Source organism: Prunus mume, linkage group LG2, assembly GCF_029339155.1.
Source record: "Prunus mume cultivar Tortuosa linkage group LG2, ASM2933915v1, whole genome shotgun sequence".
NCBI lineage: Eukaryota > Viridiplantae > Streptophyta > Magnoliopsida > Rosales > Rosaceae > Prunus > Prunus mume.
Window position 1 is genome coordinate 14,509,133 of NC_142699.1, and position 21,270 is coordinate 14,530,402.

The following is a 21,270-nucleotide window of genomic DNA, read 5'->3' on the forward strand; positions in this document are numbered from 1 at the left end:
TAGTTTAAACTCCCGTTGGTAGATATTATAATTAAACGACATTTTCATACCAAGTTTGAATTATTTATGTTTAACACTAATGACTAACTTAATTTGTCTATTATATGCGATACTCCTTGTGCCATATTCATGTCAAGAAATGATCAAACTCGAATCCTCATCATGTCGTATAAGAAAATAAAATATTTGAGTCATGATCGGTAAGAATATTGTCATATTCGCATTAATTCTATAATGGGGCCTTATTTAACGCCCATAGGTCATCTGAAAACTCACTTATCGATTTAATCAAATCAAACATTTTAATTTTAATTTTATTTCTTTAATTTCATGGCTCCGTCATTGTTGTGAGGAGTCTTACTAGGTAATCTTTATTTAATTTCATAGTTCTAATAAATTATTGAATTTATATCACATAAAGCATAGCCAACATAACAACAAGAAGAAGAAGCAAACCAAATCAAGGGGACTTGTATATTTGGAAAATAAAAATAAAAAGATACGATCCTTTAAACGAGTTAGATATAAAAGGCACAAATTTTATAGTTTAGAAGCTAATATATACCTACTTTTGGACAATTTGGGAGCATGGTGATGGTAGCATTTCCCCTTTTGTTACCTATCTGACACAGGTGCCATGGTGGCTATGGCACGCTCGACGACGTTTTGAAGAGTTAAGGCTAAGGATTTTATATTTAGTCGAAAGGATTTGGGGATTTTGCAACACGGTCTGTCGACAAGAACTAGTTGGCCTCAATTGGAGGCCTAAAATCGTCATTTCCTATCCTTCAATAAATATTCGAATATATTTAAAGAGTATAGCTGCACGACTATAGTTTGTTAAATACCCGAATATATTTAAAGAGTATAACTGTGCGGTTATACTCTTTTAAATATCCGATGGCGAGGATAGGAATAAAGGTTTTTAGTTTTTAGTTTTTTTTTTGGTGAAAGGAATATTCAGATGGTGAAAAATAAAAATAATACAAAAATACCATTTTGCCCATGCATTTAGCAGAAAATATAACAAAAGTGACGGCAGGACTATTTGTCCTAACAAAAGTGAAGTTGAAGGACTGCAAGTGAGGGATTACAATGCGAATTGGGTCAAAATTTAGGGACCATAGAGCATCCACAATCATGCTCCTTATTTTTTAGTTAAAATTAGAAAGCTATTTTAGGAGCACCTTGTAAAATTTCAACTCCAACCATGCTCTCTAATTTAGGAAATCATAAATGATTTATTTCTTTTTTTGGCTTAGCATAAATGCTCCCTCTTCATATATAAAAAAAAAATATAGTTAACTAGCATTAAATAAATATTTAAAATAACATTAAAGTAAAACAACATTTAATTATAGGGAGTCACTAGTAGTTCTTTCTCTCTCCTCATATTTAGGAGCTCCTAGATGTCTCCCTATTTTAGGAGCTGGATATAGAGCATGATTGGAGGTGGGTTTTTCAATTCATTCCTAAATTTTAACTAATGAGGTGATTTAGGGAGCCCATTGTGGATGCTCTAAGATAAAATTGACTCAATAAATCATTTTCTTAGATAAAATTTAAGGAGAAAGTGAGAAAACTCACCTTCCAAACCATACTCCTTATCCAACCCCTAAAATAGAGAGATATCTAGAAACTCCTAAATATGAGGAGAAAGAAAAGGCTCCTAGTGACTCCCTATAATTAAATGTTATAATATTTTATTATTATTTAAAACAATTATTTAATAATTTCTTTAATTCTATATTTTTATTTCTGCATTATATATTTTTAATCACCTTTCTGTTGCACACTACTTACATCATGCACCATATTTTCTCTTCTTTTAGCTATAGGTGCTTTGCAAAGCACAAGCAAATATATTTTTTTTCCGATTCTTTTCACAATATATATTTAGTAGCACACAAACACCCTTTTTTAAAAGTTCTTTTCCTTGTAGTTATTTTGAAAAACACAAACACTTTTAAAACACAAAAATCATAGAATTGTTTTTGTAGTTTATTATTTGGGAATATTCAGTATTTGAATATGAACATTTTATCGCAAATCAGGAATTAAATTTAAAAAGAAGTAAGTATTTATGATAAAAAAAAGTAAAATATTTATGGCTCTCCAAATTAAGAGAGTATGGTTAGAGTTGAAATTTTTTAGAAAACTCCTAAAATAGTTTTATTAGTGGTGAATCGAGCTCGATCGCAGTCCAATTACGTGATCCATTTAGTCGTAAGCCTGGCTATAAACACAAAACAAGAGGCCCGTCTAGTAAAGATGAGGATTATTTATTTATTTAAATTTATTTTTACTTGGCTAACGGTAACATATACAGTCAACAAAAAGTCTGTGACAGCTAAGCTCTAATCTGTCGGGGGCGTTAATTGCAGCAAGTTGAAGGTCAAAATAGTAAGCTGGACTTCGTTTTTAAGACATATTTGTTAAATTTTGGCGGTTGTATACCAGAGGTAGGAAGTAATCCAAATAAGAGCGAGAGAGAGGGAGGCAACGGTTTTGCGCCGTTGCTTTTCCTTCTCTCTTGCCTTCATTTCCACAAGGCCAGAACCATCTGGTTTTACGGTTCGGCCAAAATTCTTCCGATATTCGAATTTGAGTTTCCGCTCAATTATCCCCGACGTTTTGGCCGTTCCGTCTTCCGTTTCTTTGATATAGAATTTGTTTTTGTTGTCTAATTTGCCTTGAATTTCCGCGTTGTTGTTGCTGCTGCTGTACTTAGTTGGCATCGTGTCTTTGACTTGAACTGCGAGCTGCACAAGGTGAGACAATTTGCAGAGTTCTAAAGTTTTGTGGAATTTTCTGTGATTCATAACCCTTTCGAAATTGAAGTTCGAATATTTTCATTGCTCTTATTGTTTCGTACAGGACATTGATTGTTAGAAATGGAAGCCTTTTGGAGCTGAAAAGACGGCAATATATGATACGATTCGAATAATAATTTGAAAATTCATTTTCTAAATTCATTCAACCTGCATTTGGGAGATTTCAGACAGAAATTCGAATGGCGGTCCACCTTGGGAACGATGTAGAAATTCATCAGTGAACGCTCCCGTTTTCAAAGGCGTTGACGTTTGTAGTAGGCACTCTCTCACATATTCATGTGAGAGAGAAAAATTGGAGGACTTTGAAGTTTCTGTGGTTTTTTTTTTCCGGGTCAGCAAAAGGGAAATTTGAGAGGCGATGGCTCTGGAGCAGCAGCCTATGAAGGAAGAGAAAATTCTTGTTTCGGTTAGGTTGAGGCCATTGAATCAAAAGGAAAAGACCAAGAACGATGTTTCAGATTGGTGCGTCAAAAATAACACCGTCATGTACAACAATAGCCACCCTGATCGCCCCATGTCTCCCTCTGCTTATTCTTTTGGTAAAGAATTGAAATTTCATATTCTTCTTGTTAGGAATTGAAATTTTCTTTGGTACCATGTGCATTTTTTGAAGTGATTTTTCTTAATATTTGAAGACCCTGAACGCTGTTTTCATGTCCTTTTCTGGTCAATGTATTGGGGATAGACAGAGTATTTGGATGGGAATGTCCCACTAGGAAGGTGTACGATGAGGGAGCTAAAGAGGTTGTTCTTTCAGCCATCAACGGCATCAACTGTGAGCAATCTTCTAATCTTTGTTTTCTGATATTTAGATTGTAATAAGAATCTTATTTTACTGAAACATATACATATTATGTCCAGCCACCATTTTTGCCTATGGACAAACAAGCAGTGGAAAAACATACACTATGAAAGGGATTACAGATTATGCAATTACAGATATATATGATTACATTGAGCAAGTAAGTGATATATCTAGAATCTTCAATTGCAATTTATATCAAGTTGACTGTTTTTTCTGACCCTGGCATAATTTGAATCTTTATTGTGTTTCAGCATAGTGATAAGGAGTTTGTGTTGAAGTTCTCTGCCATGGAGATCTATAATGAAGCTGTCAAAGACCTCCTCAGCTCTGACAGTGGTCCACTTAGGCTCCTAGACGATCCAGAGGTGAATAATGTATTCCTTTCATAATCAGCGTGCATGTGCTCGAGTTTGCGCTCACACAGACACATGTTCATATAAAACATAATTCAAATGACTGATCAAAAGTTTCTCTAATAATGCTACTCCAATAGAAAGGGACTGTTATCGAGAAACTTTCAGAGGAGATTTTGAGAGACCAGAACCACCTGCAGGAACTTCTTTCCATCTGCGAAGGTAAAGGCATTTGCGTTAGTTTTGTCTCACAGGATTATATGGAACTCATGTTAGTTCTATTTTCATTAGATGGAAAGTATATTCTTAAATGTGGTACTTAATTCTTGCAGCTCAAAGGAAGATAGGAGAGACCTCTCTGAATGAAACTAGCTCCAGATCTCATCAGATTTTGCGACTGGTATGCTTTTCACTAAAACAGTTACTTTCTTATTTGACATGAGAACTTGTTTGTAATTTCTTCTTTTATTGAATAATGAATCCAACAGACAATTGAAAGTTCTGCTCGAGAATATCTGGGCATTGAAAGTTCAAGCACACTAGCAGCTACTGTGGTATGGAAGTACTTGCCTTAGCGAAGAAAATTTCCTTCACAAGGATGTATTTTTAGGAATAAGAAATGAGACTCTTTGTGCAGAATTTTGTTGATCTTGCGGGCAGTGAGCGTGTTTCTCAGGCATTATCAGCTGGTGCAAGATTGAAAGAAGGTTGCCACATAAATCGAAGTTTACTGACCCTGGGAGGTGTAATTCGCAAATTAAGGTTCAATAGTTTTTCCATATACTCCAGAGAAGGGCTTATTTGTATAAATGTACACTCAGCTTCATGTCTATATATCTAACAACTTGTTTTCTTTGGGGTGCTTTGTATAGCGTATTGAAACTTCTGTTTTGTTATCTAACCTTATTTAACTACTTTCTGTTTCCTTAATCAATTTGATGTCATCAATGGATACAGCAAGGGAAGAAATGGACACGTACCTTACAGAGACTCTAAACTAACACGCATACTGCAAAATTCTTTGGGAGGCAATGCCAGGACAGCCATCATTTGCACTATGAGCCCTGCACGAAGTCATGTTGAGCAATCAAAAAACACCCTGTTCTTTGCAAGTTGTGCAAAAGAGGTGAGCACAAATGCAAAGGTCAATGTAGTAACATCAGATAAGGCCTTAGTAAAGCAATTGCAGAAAGAACTAGCAAAAATGGAAGGTGCATTGACGAGCTTAACATCAAAGTCAATGCAAGAGAAAGAACTTCTGCTTGAACAGGTGACGATACTTCTATGACTCATATATACACAATTTTGCTAATTTGTACAGAAAAAGACAAAGAATATTTTCTGATAGAGATTTATATCCTGAGGGATGAATTTACGGTTGTATTATACTTTATTGAATTTTGGTCGGAGATCTTGTTTCCCAGGATTTTCTGGAATCATCTATTTCATTCAGATTTGTTTTCACATGCCATCTTTTTAAATGTGAAATTATGCAGATGGATAAAGAGATAAAAGAGTTGACTCGTCAACGTGATCTTGCCCAATCTCGGGTTCAGAATTTGTTACAATCAGTTGGAGAGGGCGGAGCTCCAAGAATAGGTGAAAATTCAGGATCGGAGGAGTCATTAGACAAGGGTGTAAAGGCGTACAAATCATCTGATATTACTGATAGACCTACTTTACCTAATTCCAGCAAGCACAACCGACAGCTTTCTGAGAGTTCTGATGAATTCTTTCTGCTGGACAGTAGTACTCCACAGTTTGTTGGGCTTGATCCATGCCAGGGTTGGGAGGATATTGCACAAAAATCTCTTGCAGAGTCTGAACATTTTGCACAAACTTCTCATACAGAACCTGAAGATCTTACAGAAAGATGTCATGCAGAACCTGAAAATATTGCGCAAAGATGTCACGCAGAATCTGAAGATATTGCACAAAGATGTCATGCAGTAATCCGAAGATATCGCACAAAGATGTCGTGCAGAAGCATCTAGTACGGAATCTGAAGCTAGCTGCAAGGAGATTAGATGCATATCAAGCATGGACCAGAACACTTTTGATTCGTTTTTACCTGGTTCTGAAGTTCTCATGCATGAAGATGTGCCTTCATCCTCACGGACAGTAACCATGCAGGAAGATGCAGCTTCATCCTCACAGATGGGAGATAAGGAGTTGAATCATGTTAATGCAGAGTATGAAGCGATGCGGCTAAAAATTCAGGAACTGCAAAGGACAATTAACAACCTTGTCACTCTTGCCCCCATAGAACAATCTCCTTCTTCCTCTGAATCGAGCTCTATAAGCTTGGGTATGTCCAGAAGTCGAAGTTGCAGGGCAGTTATCATAAGTCCATCTTCTTTGGCATCTAATGAGGCAGAACGAAATGAGAACGCAACACTTGCTGAAGGCTTTCCACGGTGGCCCTGCAGATCAAGGCAAGGTGCCCACAGTAGAAATTTATCCAGGGAAGATTTTCCAACTTCTGGTCTGAGTGTTCCCTCGGACACAGATGGCAGTGGCACCAGAGATCATCCTGACGCAGAGGCTATTATAGAGCAGGACTTTCCTAACAAAAAGCCAAAAGTCCATCGGGGAGATACTTCTCGATCCAAGTATGGTGGCCACGGTGGAAGTTACCCAGAAAAGATTCTGATCAAGATTCTTTGTTGAGTGTTCACATGGAGACAGAGGAAAGCAGGGAGGCAACTGGTGCAGAGGGCATTGTTGAAGACTTGCCTAGAAGTTCAAGAGGCTTGAGGTGGAAGCTATTTCATAAATCAAAGCAAACTTCCGAAGTAGGTAGCTCATCCAGAGCGAGTTCTCAGTTAGCTTCTGTTTTGAGTGCTCCAGTGGCCTGGAAAGTTATCCCCAACGTTTCAGAGTCTGATATAGAGGATAACGTTAGTGTTCTCAATTTTGATGAGGAACAAAATAAAGACAAGTACGAGGTAATAATCTCCCTCTTTCTCTCTCATTCTATCTCCCAAAGACACGAACTTTTGTCATGGGTAGTTATTGGTGACAGGTACAAAGAGGAGCAGCACGGAGGAGGCATGGTCGTACGGATACAGGGCATTGTGCCTTGAGAACCCATTCCAATTGGCGCCTTGATTTTGAGACACAGAGGGGACTAATAATTGAACTCTGGGATGCTTGCTTTGTGCCATTGGTTCACAGAGCCCATTTCTTCCTCCTTTACAAAGGCGATCCCTCTGACTTTCTCTACTTGGAGGTAGAGCTCAGAAGGTTGACCATTCTCAAGGACACTTTCTCCGAGGGAAGCAATCTTAAAGTTCGTCAAGCTCTCACACCAGCTGCAAGGTAGTGTTTCAGATTGCAACAACACACAAACACACAAGGGACATGCAAGGGAAATATGAATCTTACAAAATGGATTTATCAAAGTTTTTGAATTCCCCACTTGAATTGGATATTAAACGCTGCCTAACTTATTTTGGTTTTCTTGATTTTCAATGGGAAAAAAACAGTATGAAGGTTCTTAAGCGGGAGAGAGAAATGCTGAGTAAGAAAGTGCACAAGAGGTTCACATCAAAGAAGGAAAAAGAAAGGCTCTACCAGAAGTGGGGCATTAGGCTGAACACAAAGCAGAGGAGCCTGCAGTTAGCGAACTTGCTATGGACGAGCACAATGGACATAGGCCATATAAGGGAGAGTGCAGCCCTTGTTGCAAAGTTGGTGGGGCTTGTTGAGCCACTTGAGGCTCCCAAGGAGATTCTTGGACTCAGCTTCTTATCCCGACCCATAAATAAGAAATCCTCCATCTGGAGAGACTCCATGTCTACTCTATAGAATTTGCGAGTGTTCCAGTTAGACAAGGTGACCGTAGAAACCATTTTTTGTACATATTGTGCCTCACTTCAGCCCAGCGCAGCTCGAATGTTGATATTCCATTGTAAACTAAACGGCAGTCTGCAATTTTACTATGATTCTTTGATACCTTTCCATTGTTAATGTCTTTTGCGCAATCTAAGTTGGAGGAAATTTTAAAAAACAATCTAGTGATCATTTGCTATATAATTCTCATAAAATTTTTGTTTAAAAAATATTCATCCGCTATGAGTGCAGGCATAATACAAGAAAGGCAGGAAAAAAAAAAGACGGCATTTACACGAGTATCTTCATATTTTACATAATTTGTTTATGATTGGAGGACAGCTCCTTCACTGATTTTCCATCCTGAGCTCGAACAAGACATCTCATATCTGGTGGTGTACGTTCTGTTGTTTGAGGCATTGTGCTCTGGATGGAGGACATCAGTTAACTGGGCCAACTCTTCCAGAGTTGCTTCCACCACAGCACGCTGCCCATCTAGCGATACAGTCACACTGTCAATGCTCAAGTTCAACAGGGTGTAGTCATAGGACCAATTAAGCTGTGCAATCTCAGTCGCGCGATCTGTCCATATCTTCAACATCTCACCGTCCAAAACCTGGCAGTTTTTGCAATGTCAGGACAAGCATTATGGCTGGTGACCAGCTCGATGATATAGTTTTTCATCCACAAAACTACCGAATTTCTTACCTCAGACAGGCTTTCCACAGAATGATTGGGCCCGAAAGCCTGAGATTTTATGTTCTGCCATTTGCGAACTAGACCTTCTGCAATTCTTGCATCCATTTTGGGTAATTCCTCTGCAGATAACACCTGGTAGCCCTGCATGGTTATATGCATTAATTTTCCATCTCAATCTTGCATTAGCTGTAAATCTGTATGCTTATGCTGTGAAATGGATTGACCCAAAGGAAATCAGAAATATGCCAGTACTGCTAGCTATCAGAAGATTCATAAAAGCTCTTTAACAAAAAGCTGGTGAAATATTACAAGGGACTTTTTCGATCGAGTGAAATAACATGTTTCATCAAAATCAAACACGTGGAAGTAGAAAAAGCCAAGAGACCAAAAATATCAATGTTTCAGACCTTAGTAGGTGGAAAGAAGGCTTTGTTAGTTGTTTTATAAATAGTCTAATGCATGGTTAAAATCATACCTGCACTTGCGACATCAGATGCAGTCACTGAACTAAGCTCTTTGTGTAGATTGGATGAACCCTTCCTAGCAGGTAAATACCTTAATCCAGCTAACGTCATTAGTCCAATTACCACACCAGCACACATAATCTTCACACTCGCATCTTTGATTTTGTCAGTAATCAATTCTTCTTCACGTAGTCCAACAGAATCATCTCTTCCAGAAACCTCAGCTACATGGACAGAATCATCTCCATCAGATTCTTCCAGAGACTCTCCAGTTTCTACAGGGAGAAGAGAATAATTCATCTCATGATCTTCTTGACGTTGCACATTCTCATTCCTGTAACCCAGAGGAAACACCTTCTGCAATGCCTGAAGTGCACTGGCCTTGAAATTATCAAGAACTGCAGTAGCCTCAGCTCCAATCCTCACTATGGCAGCAGCAGCAGCTAAGGGTGAACCATTAGTGCCATCCAGCCTTTCTAAGTATCTCAAGACTGTAGGATCATCATAGTAGTCTCCCAGTCGGAACTCTATGTCTTTGGTGTCTCTAAACCGGGGGAATACCACCTCCATCAACCACGTCTCCAATAGCTTGCAAAGTCCAGGAAGATCATTGTCATTGTCATCGTCATCCTTTGAGTTCTCCAAGACAAAGTCTACAACAGATGGATTTCTATATGGTGAATCATTACTGTCTAGGCCCAACCATGAACGACTGTCATCAAGGTCCCCTAGAAGAAGTGAACAGAGTCCCCTCTCCAAAGCAAAGTCTATCTCACTGTTTTCTTTGATTATATAGTTGTCAAGAGAATGTCCTACAGCTGTTACCTTAGACTGCTGAAGTTTCTGGAATAGGTTATCAGCATCTTGAATGTGATGAGGTTTTTTACCAACAAAGGCTTGAGCAACAAGCGCAAGAGCCACCCCATAAACTTCAAAGCTTTCTGCTGGGATATTACTGGGGGTAGCTACAAATAAATCAACCTTTTAAGAGAGAAAAAAACACAGAAAAAAAGTTACAAAAAGAAAAGAGATTAGATGATTGAGCATATAGGAATTGACAGTAATAAGGGAGCTACCTGCTCAGCTGCAGTCATATGCAAGAAGGCCCCGTTCATGAAATTTTCACGAGTGAATCCCCCAGCAATTGCAACCGCTCCTCCTCCTCCAACAGACCACAATATGTTGCGCACACCGTGGAGGCCCTCTTCCCTTCTTGATCGGTACTCATCACCAAGGGGTAAGGCTAGAAGTTCCAAAATGCAGCGTGGGGTGAGCTCTTCCAGTGTCTCGTCAATTTGTGCTTGAAGATCAGGTGCAAGGCTACTGGCACCTTCCTCCTACATGTAGAAGATCAGTCTTAATGAAGCATGAAAGGATGTAATGCAAGTGAAACAATCATCTTATGCATCTTAACCTCATCGTGCATAAAAAGCCACTTAGTAATAGGTACAAAAAATTAAGAACTTAGAGAACTTGCTCATGAAGAAATGACCTGCAAGAGTTTCAAAGCCCTCTCCAGCACTTCACAACCTCGAATAAAATCAGGTGGGGATAATTCCATTGCATCCCTGGACATGTCAACGTAAGCAAGTGCCATCACCAAAACGACATCTTGCTTGAACGACTTGGGCAGCCTCTCCCTTAGCAAACTCTCACCAATTTGAAGAACAAGCTGGGTCTTTCCAGCTTCTTGCAACACGCACAGAGCTCCGGGAACCTACAAATAGCTCAACATTAGTGAATACCACATTTTGCTGTTTGTTTACTTAGAAAACGCAGTAATGTGGATGAAACAAATTCAAAAAATTAAACTTTAAAACCACGTTCTCTTAGGGCCCGTTTGATAAACATTTCATTTCTCAACAACTTCTTTCATTTTTTCACTAAATTCTCACAGCAACCAAAGAGAACAAAGCAGAAGTGAATTATGGACTGAAAGTAGGAGTGCTAACAACAAAATTAAACCTTGTCCCAAGGAACTTGGGTTAGGATGGTTCCGTCTTCGTCTTCAGCAAGACCTTGATTGTACTCTCTCCTGGACCTGGGGTCGGCTAGGGTTTCGCAAGCAGCCAGAAGGATCTGCCTCCGGCTGAACAATGCTTCTTGAGTGAAGCCGTACTGCGGTGGCTTAGAAGCCCTAGCCTCGTAAGCTCTCCTTATACCGTCCCCGAGGAAATGTTGCTGGGCGCCCAGAACCTGGTAGAAGTCGATGGGGATGGACACGTGGCGCTCGGGGTAAGCGATATGGGGAGGCAGATGAGGAGGAGCGACAGTGGCGGTGGCTGAATATAGGGAATGGTGGTTTTGGTGGTCTGAGGAGGAGGAGGAGGAGTCGCTGAGGAATTGAAAGTCGGCGAGGAGGCGCTCCGCCCATTTGCTGGCGAAGCAGGTGGGATTGAGCTTTTGAGGTCTTCTTTGGTGTCGAAAAGGGACAAGACTTGGAGTGGAGAAGCCAATGCCAAAGTGTTTCAAGGTCTCCATTGCAGAGAGTGTTCACTGCGCTTAAACCCTCTTCAGCTTCTTTTCTGGGCTTGAAATCCAACTTTTTATTTCCGTTTTCCTTTTTCGTTTTTTGTTCACTGTTTGCAGTTTTAAACGTCAGATGATATTGTAACCATACGGTGTACGATAACGCGGTAAACCTATCTCAGCAAGGTCAATATGAGTTATATATTTCCATACGCCAACTTGATATCACAAATCCGTTGTAGTCTAGTTGGTCAGGATATTCGGCTCTCACCCGAAAGACCCGGGTTCAAGTCCCGGCAACGGAATTCAAATTTTTTCTTTTAATTTTAGCCACTTACTAGTTTTGCTGAAGGCCCAGTCTGCTCTTTCTGGGCAACAAATGAATCATGTAGCCCAAAATGAAAATGCTCACATCCGGTCCAGATAACAAGATTACGTCTCTAACATATAAGGCTTGTACATAAAGTTATCTTTTAACGGTTGAATCAGGATACGACCAACATATAAGTTAGAGCTTTACTTGTTGTTTTGTTTTTTACTTATATGAGGAGATGAAGAAAGAAGCATCCAAAAATGATTCACTAGAAAACAGCCCAAGTGTACCAATTTGCAGCTTTTCTGAAAATCATGATTCAAAGGGCCAATAATTGGGTATTGAGATTATATTTTATGGTTAGGCAAGGCAAAGGAGATTAAAAGAAAATTTTCAATCATCCTAACCAATGAATAACGAAGAAGATCCATATTATTTATTAAAGGGGAATTGGATCAAGCTTAATCACTTTATGAAGAATAATAAATAATAATAATAATAAACTGATAACAGAACCCCACATTGTTTTATTTTATAATAGTAGTGATGAGGGTTCCATTCCATTGGCATGTAGTCCAAGACAAGGAAATAAATAAGCTAAAGTAAGAAAAATCAATTTCCCAGGAAACCAGTCAACATGTCTTTTGGGGGTTGAGGGTGACATTATCAAACTCTCCACATTGACAAAAACTCGGACAAGTTCGTGATTCCGGACCCCATCACAAGTTAAGAAGCCGCAGCAGAGACCAGACAGAAAATTAAAAACTCTCTTTCTTTTCGTTCGTTATATCATAAACAAATAAAAAGAGTTTCGTCCCAGAAAATAAAAGAAAACAAATAGAAAAGAGTCTTTTGGGGAAAAGAGGGGAAGAACCAAAAGGCAAAAGCAAAATACCTGAAGTTGGACGCAGAGGAGCAGTAAGATATGGCGTCGTTTCTCTCAAAACCTCTTTCCCTTCCACTTCTTCTTCACACGCTCCCCCCAAACTCCCACCACCACAAAAACCCCACCACAGACAAAAACGCCACTCAACCCACACTGCTTCTAAATTAATCAATAAATAAATATATTGCAATTCCCTACAGCCATTTTCACTTCTTCCCAGTTTTCTTTCTCCCTCTCTCTGTCTCTCTAATGGCAACGGCTACTTTCTTCTTCTTCTTCTGCTGCATCATAACAACAATGGCTATTTGCTTCTCATCCACCACCGCCTTAACGTCCGCTCTACAATCCGAGGAGATCCAAGCGTTAACGTCCTTTAAGCTTAACCTCCACGACCCGCTCGGCGCTCTCGACGGCTGGGATGCGTCCACGCCATCGGCCCCCTGCGACTGGCGTGGCGTCGTCTGTTACAACAACCGCGTTCACGAGCTCCGCTTGCCTCGTCTCCACCTCGGCGGCCGCCTCACTCACCACCTCTCCACCCTCCGCGACCTCCGCAAGCTCAGCCTCCACACCAACAACTTCAACGGCTCCATACCTGCCTCTCTCTCCCAATGCGCTCTCCTTCGCGCTCTTTACTTGCACGACAACTCGCTCTCCGGGACTCTACCCCCGGCGATTCTCAACCTCACGAACCTCCAAATCCTCAATGTCGCTCACAACTTCCTCTCCGGCAAAATCTCCTCCGACATTCCGGCGACCCTCCGGTACATTGACCTTTCTTCGAACACATTCTCCGGAGACATTCCATCCAACTTCTCCGCCGACTCGAACCTCCAGCTCATCAATCTCTCATTCAATCAGTTTTCCGGCGAAGTTCCGGCGACCATTGGAGCCCTTCAGAACCTTCAATACCTGTGGCTGGACTCGAACCAGTTGTACGGAACGCTGCCCTCGGCGATTTCCAACTGCTCCTCGCTCGTACATTTAAGCGCGGACGACAACGAGCTTAGAGGTTTGGTTCCGACGACGATCGGAGCAATGCCGAAGCTTCAGGTGGTGTCGCTGTCACGGAACGAGTTGTCAGGGTCGGTCCCCGCGTCTTTGCTGTGCAATATTGCCAACTACGACTCCTCGCTCAGAATCGTGGAGCTTGGCTTCAATGCGCTCACGAGCATTGCTAAGCCGCCAAATATCGCAAGGTGCTCGAGCGTTTTGGGGGTCCTGGACCTCAAATCTAATCGCATACGGGGCCCATTTCCATCTTGGTTGACAAACGTGACAACAATTATAAGAGTATTAGATCTTTCTGGAAACTTGTTTTCAGGTGCATTGCCTGCTGAAATTGGCAATCTTTTGCGGTTGGAAGAAGTGAGGTTGGCCAATAACTCGCTGAGTGGTGAGCTTCCTGGTGGGATTGTAAAATGCAGTTTGCTACAGGTTCTTGATGTTGAAGGAAACAGATTTTGGGGTCAAGTTCCTTCCTTTTTGGGAGGAATGAGAAGCTTGAAGGTGTTATCTTTGGGCGGGAATTTTTTCGCCAGTGCCATTCCGTCGAGTTTGGGGGCACTTTCGGAGCTCGAATTGTTGAATTTGAGCAACAATAATCTGACTGGCAAAGTTCCAGATGAGCTCGTGATGCAGCTAACCAACTTGACTATTTTGAACCTGAGCAATAACAAGTTTTCTGGTGAGATTAACGTTGGGGAGATGAGGAGCTTGCAGATTTTAAATTTGAGCAACTGTGGGTTTTCAGGAGGCGTTCCTGCGACTATTGGAGTTTTGATGAAGCTTGAAACACTGGATTTGAGTAAGCAAAAGCTTTATGGGGAGATGCCGATTGAGATTTTTGGGTTGCCGAGTTTAAAAGTGGTTGCTCTGCAAGAAAATCACTTGTCTGGGGATGTTCCTCAAGGTTTTAGTAGTTTGATTAGTTTGCTCTATCTAAACCTCTCCTCCAATGCCTTTGCTGGTGATATTCCTGCAACTTATGGATTTCTCAAGTCATTAAGTGTTCTATCTTTGTCTGAAAATCGTATTACTGGTGCGATCCCACAAGAGCTTGGTGATAGTTTGAGTCTTCAAGTACTTGAACTTCGTTCGAATCAATTAAGGGGCAAAATTCCAGGTGATATCTCTCGCCTATCTAATTTGAAAGAGCTGGATTTGGGTGATAATAAATTGACAGGTGAAATCCCAGAGGAGATTTCCAAATGCTCTTCTCTAACTTCTCTGTTGTTAGATGGGAACCAACTTTCAGGTCACATACCAAACTCGTTACCTAAGTTATTGAACCTTACAGTGTTAGATCTTTCCTCTAACAAGTTGAGTGGGGCCATCCCGGAAAATCTCTGGCTCATCATCCCTCACTTGAAGTACTTGAATGTGTCTAACAATAACCTTGCTGGTGAGATTCCGAAGCCACTGGGCTCTCAGTTCAATGATCCTTCTGTGTTTGCAATGAACAGGAATTTATGTGGGAAGCCATTGGATAGAGAATGTGCAGATGTGAGGAGGAGAAAAAGGAACAGGTTGATTTTATTAATTGGGGTGGCTGTGGGTGGAGCTTGCCTTCTGGCATTGTGCTGTTGTGGCTATGTCTACAGCCTCTTGCGATGGCGTAAAAAGCTTAGAGAAATGGTGGGTGGCGGGCAGAAGAAGCGCAACAGCCCTCGAACAAGCTCAGGAGGAGGAGACCAAAGGAGTCGGGGAAGTGGCGAAAATGGGGGGGGGCCGAAACTTGTGATGTTCAATAGCAAGATCACATATGCAGAGGCATTAGAAGCAACAAGACAATTCGATGAGGAAAATGTGTTAAGCAGGGGAAGATATGGGCTGGTATTCAAGGCCACATTCCAAGATGGAATGGTGCTTTCGATTAGACGCCTTCCTGATGGTTTCCTTGATGTAGGCGGTTTCCGCAAAGAAGCTGAAGCTCTTGGCAAGGTGAAGCATCGGAACCTAACAGTTCTGCGTGGCTATTATGCAGGCCCTCCTGATGTGAGGCTCCTGGTATACGATTACATGCCTAATGGAAACCTAGGCACTCTTCTTCAAGAGGCCTCTCACCAAGATGGGCATGTACTAAATTGGCCAATGCGTCACCTCATTGCACTAGGCATTGCTCGTGGATTAGCTTTCCTGCACTCTGTCTCAATCGTACACGGTGATGTGAAGCCGCAAAACGTTCTTTTCGACGCTGATTTCGAAGCCCATTTGTCTGAATTTGGTCTAGACCGGCTAACCATAGCCACACCAGCAGAAGCCTCCTCATCTTCTACACCAATTGGGTCCTTAGGCTACGTGTCCCCTGAAGCTGCATTGACCGGTGAAGCGACGAAAGAAGCCGATGTCTACAGTTATGGGATTGTGTTGTTGGAGATATTAACTGGGAGGAAGCCGGTGATGTTTACTGAGGAAGATGAAGATATTGTGAAATGGGTGAAGAGGCAATTGCAGAGAGGTCAAGTTTCAGAGCTGCTGGAGCCAGGGCTGCTTGAGCTAGACCCTGAATCATCGGACTGGGAAGAGTTCTTGCTGGGAGTGAAGGTGGGGCTTCTCTGCACGGCTCCTGATCCGCATGATAGACCATCCATTGCTGACGTCGTCTTCATGCTCGAAGGTTGCAGAGTCGGCCCTGACATCCCGTCCTCAGCCGATCCAACCTCACTGCCTTCACCAGTCTAATTCTTATTTATTTATTAGAATATTAATGTTCGGGGAAAAGAATGACGCATTAATATTTAAAAGGTTTGATTAATTCCAATTTCTTTTCTAATTTTGCTCAACTACATAACTTTTCACCTGACGGCGGCAAGGGAAAAGGGAGGGACCCTCCGCTCCGCTCCATAGTCAAACTAAGATTTTCCATTTATTTATTTAATTATTTCCCGCCAAAACGCTAATGGTTAATCGGGATGAGCCACGTGTCAAGTTCTAAAGAGAGGGGCACGTAGCCGTTAAGATATGACGTCGGCCTCTTTTATCGGTAAAGGCAACGAGGCGTCAGATTCTTTGGGCCGTGCACGTCGGATTGATTAGGGGAAAGTGTTGACCAGCATGTGGCCCCTGACCGGTCCAAAGCACTTGATGTGAAACAAGACTATTTTTCTTCCTTTTTTATTTTTTTATTTCTTTTAAAATAAAATTCTTTGTGGTGGGTATGTTTTGGGGAAGCAAATAATTTGACGGTACACTACACGGGAACTTGAAGGGTTCTGGGTTGTGGGTCCCACGCCCACACTGCATCAGGAGAACCGGTCAGTAGTAACTCAGAAGTTCAGAGATGATAATAAGAAGTTGCAGAGTACGTGATGAGAAAGCAGCAAGTGGAAAGTGGAGAAGTTTTTAAGGGTAAAAATCCTTGTGACTTTAAGTGCCCAATAACTGAGACCGATACCGCATTCAGTCGGCTCATGAAAACGAACAGACCATTCATTCAATTGAAATGGCAGCAGTACCACTCACTGTTCAATTGGAAGACATGTCGTTTTCACTATTTTTATTTTTATTTTTTCATTTCAAACATCTCAATAACTACTCACAAAAAGGCAGCTGTACACTTAAATATTTGTATATCAACTATAACATACTACTGACAGAATGTGTAAAGAATAGTGGTAAAAGTAAATCTACCGTTGTTAATGTACAGACTTACATTACCCGTAGGTATTTATACATACACGAATATTACAAATGCACTTGAAAGAATTGAAAGATTTAATCTGTGAAATTTCCATGACTCCTATTGACTACCGGGGACTCTTTACTTTGTACAAAGAAAAGGAGAGAACAACTAAATACTCTTTTCAGGCAGATGACAAACCTTCAGGTAACGATTCAACGTCAGGGTCAGGAGAAAGAAATCTTCGGCAAGCATACAAAACAGCTGAATGGAAACGATCCGGTTGGTCTATGAATACAAAGTGCCCAGCCTGCAGTTATTTATCAGAAACATGTTATTAATTGAAGCCAGTTTATCGTGTAATCGAATTAATAAGAAGCAAGAGAATAGAAAAGAGAGGGAGAAGGAGCAAGAGAAAGTGAGAGAGAGTCACACCTCAGGAACCCTAATTATCTCACACGGAACCTTCATATGCTTGCCAGCTTCTTGAGCCCCTTGGTAGTTCATCCAGTCTAGATAGCCATAAATGAAAGTAGTTGGCACTTTCCACTCTGGTGCACTGTACATAAAAGAGGTGGAATACACGTTTACCCTTCACTAAAAGCAATTTTATTACAACAATCTTCCCACTCTTCTATGATATTCGGAAAAGATAAGTATCATCGAATCGAACCTGTGAATAAGGGGACTCCTAGCAAACGCTCCAAAAGAAAATATATACTTTAAGCACAGCTCCCCACTAGCTTTGGCTGCTAAAGTATGGTATACATAATCTTCAATTGGAAAAAAGCAACCATCAGAATCTTAGAAAGGATATGTGTGTTCTTCACACAAACAACTGTATGTAAAATAACCTGTTAACAGTCCGGATTCCTCTTCAGTAAGCGTGGTCCCTGTTGAATAAGAACCGAATCTAGTACTGGTGTAACTCCGAACAAGATTTGGACCCAAGGGCCCTAACCCTCTGCATGGTAAACATATACAAACTTCAGATCTAAGGACGGAATAATATGAACCACCTGTTTCCCTGTTTTATCTCTAACTCATCACTAATCTTTGGACGAAATGGAGGCATGAGATATAAGGTCTTAAGACCTTCTGAAGGAAGGTGGGCATTCATTAACATAGATGCAAATGTACACACTGATTGTATGTCTGCACACATCCAATGCTTGCAACATGTGTTGTAAATGTTCAAAGTGTGCAAATACCAGATGAACAAGAGACCGAATCCATAACTAGAGACAGGTGCACGAAATGGATATACTTACCATGCATAATACCGTTTTGCAAATTGTATTGAAATTTGGGAGAGGGAAGGCAAAAATATGTATTTACCTGACTAACTTCTGAGGAGTAAAATTAGACTCCCACAAATGGTTGAAAATTGCTCCTTTCCATGTTGCTTTGAACTGGGTAACCCACTGAGATTTTGTGTCTGACTCGGATGAAAACCCAGCAGGCCCCACTAAAATCAAATGCTGAATGTGCTCAGGATGCTATTACATAAATATAAATCAAGATCACAAATACAGAAACTGCCACAATCATTCCTAGATTCAAAGATCAATATGGAATAACAAATACCTTCAAAGCATACTTAGATGCAACGTACCCACCAAATGAATGCCCAAGTAATATAAAGTTGCTGAGGTTCTTGGCTTTTCGCCATTCTTCAAAAGAATCAATGAACCATGCCTCAGTTTCTGCATTGCAAATTGCAAGTTCAGAAACAAATGGAACATATTTCATTGGCATTCTTGCAAAATTATATCAAATAAACTTTTGGCAATTGGCATAGTAAGTAAGTAACATTATAACTTGTGGCACAAATATTAGTATCTAATGACAGTGTAAAACTACCTTCAGTGCTTTTGCATGTAAAATCAGGCCTGCTTGAACCGCCCCAACTGTAAAGAAGATTAAACCAAGGATTTGAGAACAAAATGTCTCATAAAATAAACCCAAGAAAGCACTACCCAACATGGTACAAAAGGTTAATAATGTTTAACAGTAAACTTAAAGGGAAGCTGTGCGTATTCATGCAGTTTTCGACGTCAGAAGGAAAAGAAACCAAAGCAGGGAAAAGAATAGCCAATTTTGATGCAACTCTAAAATAAAAGCCTGCAAACAGAACATCAGGAAGGGAGGTCTTTTACATATTAGCATCAACAGAGCTAGAACAATTTGTATCCCAATAAAGTCCATAGTAGATACTGACAACTTGGAATTGTAAAAGTTATGTTCCCTCATCATGGTGGCATAGATGTTTTAAGTTTTAAAAGTACAACCGAGAACAAAAAAGGTCGGCTGCAATTTACGGAATGAACTTAAAGCATGACAACGTTAATAACAGCTCTGAAAGAGGGGTTACAACAAACAAGGGAACATAGAATAAATTCCAAGTATCACGATAAAAATAGCTCACCCAAGTTGATCAATGGCAATGACCCTGAACCGACTGGCAAGGGCATCAAAATTTCTAAAGAAGAAACCTTGAGAAGCACCATATCCGTGAATCATCACAAGAGTAGGAGAACCCTCTTTGCTGTCAAATGAAACCGTGTTGATACACCTTTCTTCATTGCTTTCAGATCGAAACCACCTCACTTTGGAGCCAGGCGGTCCAGAACCTATATTCACCCGTTCTTGAACGTAAGGGGTCCTGCAAAATTCAAGAAATTCGCATAATTTGTCAAAATTCAACCTTCTGAACCGATCAAAAGATTGAAGAAGTTGCAACGTCAGAGCTTGATCAAACAAAACTCGAAAGAAAATTGAGAAATTAGGCAACTTCAACTTCAAATTGGGGTTGTTAGGAAAGAAATTCAGAAAATTCATCTGGGTCATGAAACTAACAAAATCACTAGTTTCCATTTCAGTACATTTCCAACCGAAAAACAGACAAATCTGCAACCAAATGAACATGGAGGGATTGAAAGAAGAGAAACATAGGTGGGTTATGATTACTTGACAAGAGAGAGGAGGCGCTTCTCGGCGGCAATGATCTTATCGGTGGAGGTGGGGATCCAACGGAGGACAGAAGGCCAGATGGATTTTGATTTTAATTTTGCATTTTCTGCAGCAACAGCAGCAGTAGAAGAAGCAGCGGAGGTTTCTCGTTGGGCGGACCTGCTAATTTCGTCGGCCATTCTCGACGACAGTCTACGCAGGTTCATACGCTTTCAAAATGCCTTGTAATTTGGATTTGTCTGCGATTATAACCAACTACTTGTTTTTATATATGCCCCTGCTTCTTTGCCAATTTTCGCGCTTTATAGACCCCGACGGAGTCGGGATAGAAGAGCTTCGATTCTTCGAAGGCGGCTTGGGCATTGCCACGTGTTAGGATCACTTGCGTAATCAGTGACTATAATTCAATCAAATAAAAGAGGCAGAGGGGGACCATGCCGTAGGCAACAGAAACGAACTTACCAAGTTAGCTTGTTAACGAAGAAATGCGGAAAATTTAGCACCAAAACAAAAAAATTGCGGAAAATGTGTAAAAATAATTTCTGGGTCCAAAATATAAAACCAAAATTCCACCTATTTGTTGAATGTTGAAGCCATGCCATTGGGTGCTACTATAGAAGAACACAACAAGAATCTTGGTTGCTGATTCCCGTCCTTGAAGATCCATCATTTGGTCTTCGTTTTCCAAAAGTTATTTTCTTTCGCGGCCCAAAATCTTGCAGTAGTTGAATGCTGGGCTCGATCCAAACACATAGAACTCCATAATCATTATTATATTACGTTCACTTCACCACTTTAGAGCATCCACAATGATGCTCTGTATTTCTTAGCTAAAATTTAACTAAAAATATAAGAAAGCTATTTTAGAAACTCTCTAAAAAAATTCAACTCCAACCATACTCCCTAATTTAGAGAGTCATAAATGCTATAACTTTTTTTTGATTGGTTCATCTCTATTAAAAAATAAAATAAAAAATAGTTAGCATTGAATAAAGGTTTGAAATACTCATTAAATAAAG

The 21,270-nt window shown here is 40.6% G+C and overlaps 4 protein-coding genes and 1 non-coding gene across 5 annotated transcripts; 3 read left to right on the forward strand and 2 right to left on the reverse strand.

Moving 5' to 3' along the window:
* The first annotated feature begins 3,052 nt into the window (after positions 1–3,052).
* Positions 3,053–7,951, forward strand: LOC103321296 (kinesin-like protein KIN-7E). The gene is given in 14 exon segments (XM_008223096.2): positions 3,053–3,373; positions 3,520–3,609; positions 3,696–3,796; positions 3,891–4,004; positions 4,133–4,214; positions 4,325–4,392; positions 4,481–4,546; positions 4,630–4,754; positions 4,950–5,262; positions 5,489–5,944; positions 5,946–6,621; positions 6,624–6,940; positions 7,018–7,313; positions 7,481–7,951. Coding segments are annotated over 14 exon segments (3,207 nt in total). The 5' UTR covers positions 3,053–3,192; the 3' UTR covers positions 7,803–7,951.
* Positions 7,952–7,994: 43 nt separating this feature from the next.
* Positions 7,995–11,562, reverse strand: ARC6 (Chaperone DnaJ-domain superfamily protein). The gene is given in 7 exon segments (XM_008223095.2): positions 7,995–8,442; positions 8,535–8,655; positions 8,657–8,666; positions 9,001–9,970; positions 10,066–10,326; positions 10,482–10,706; positions 10,955–11,562. Coding segments are annotated over 7 exon segments (2,394 nt in total). The 5' UTR covers positions 11,471–11,562; the 3' UTR covers positions 7,995–8,151.
* Positions 11,563–11,690: 128 nt separating this feature from the next.
* TRNAE-CUC (transfer RNA glutamic acid (anticodon CUC)) lies at positions 11,691–11,763 on the forward strand. The gene has a single exon. It is a non-coding gene; the product is annotated as a tRNA-Glu (tRNA).
* Positions 11,764–12,618: 855 nt separating this feature from the next.
* LOC103321393 (uncharacterized) lies at positions 12,619–16,420 on the forward strand. Its single transcript, XM_089044786.1, has one exon. The coding sequence runs from the start codon at positions 12,907–12,909 to the stop codon at positions 16,339–16,341; it is 3,435 nt and encodes a 1,144-aa protein (XP_088900912.1). The 5' UTR covers positions 12,619–12,906; the 3' UTR covers positions 16,342–16,420.
* Positions 16,421–17,186: 766 nt separating this feature from the next.
* Positions 17,187–20,669, reverse strand: LOC103321294 (alpha/beta-Hydrolases superfamily protein). Its single transcript, XM_008223094.2, has 9 exons — positions 20,249–20,669; positions 19,707–19,943; positions 19,142–19,188; positions 18,866–18,984; positions 18,617–18,777; positions 18,133–18,242; positions 17,952–18,051; positions 17,714–17,837; positions 17,187–17,588 (listed from the first exon to the last, which is right to left on the reverse strand). Exons 1-9 carry the CDS (start codon positions 20,455–20,457, stop codon positions 17,463–17,465), a joined length of 1,233 nt encoding a protein of 410 aa, XP_008221316.1. The 5' UTR covers positions 20,458–20,669; the 3' UTR covers positions 17,187–17,462.
* Positions 20,670–21,270: the final 601 nt, after the last annotated feature.

Excerpts from the sequence above, each read along its gene's own strand:
- LOC103321393 (XM_089044786.1), top strand. The coding sequence starts at position 12,907 with ATGGCAACGGCTACTTTCTTCTTCTTCTTCTGCTGCATCATAACAACA.
- LOC103321294 (XM_008223094.2), bottom strand. The coding sequence starts at position 20,457 with ATGAACCTGCGTAGACTGTCGTCGAGAATGGCCGACGAAATTAGCAGG. Across the intron at positions 19,944-20,248 it reads CGCCTCCTCTCTCTTGTCAA|GACCCCTTACGTTCAAGAAC; the intron begins GTAATCATAACC and ends TGAATTTTGCAG. Across the intron at positions 18,243-18,616 it reads ACTCCTCAGAAGTTAGTCAG|AGGGTTAGGGCCCTTGGGTC; the intron begins GTAAATACATAT and ends TTTACCATGCAG.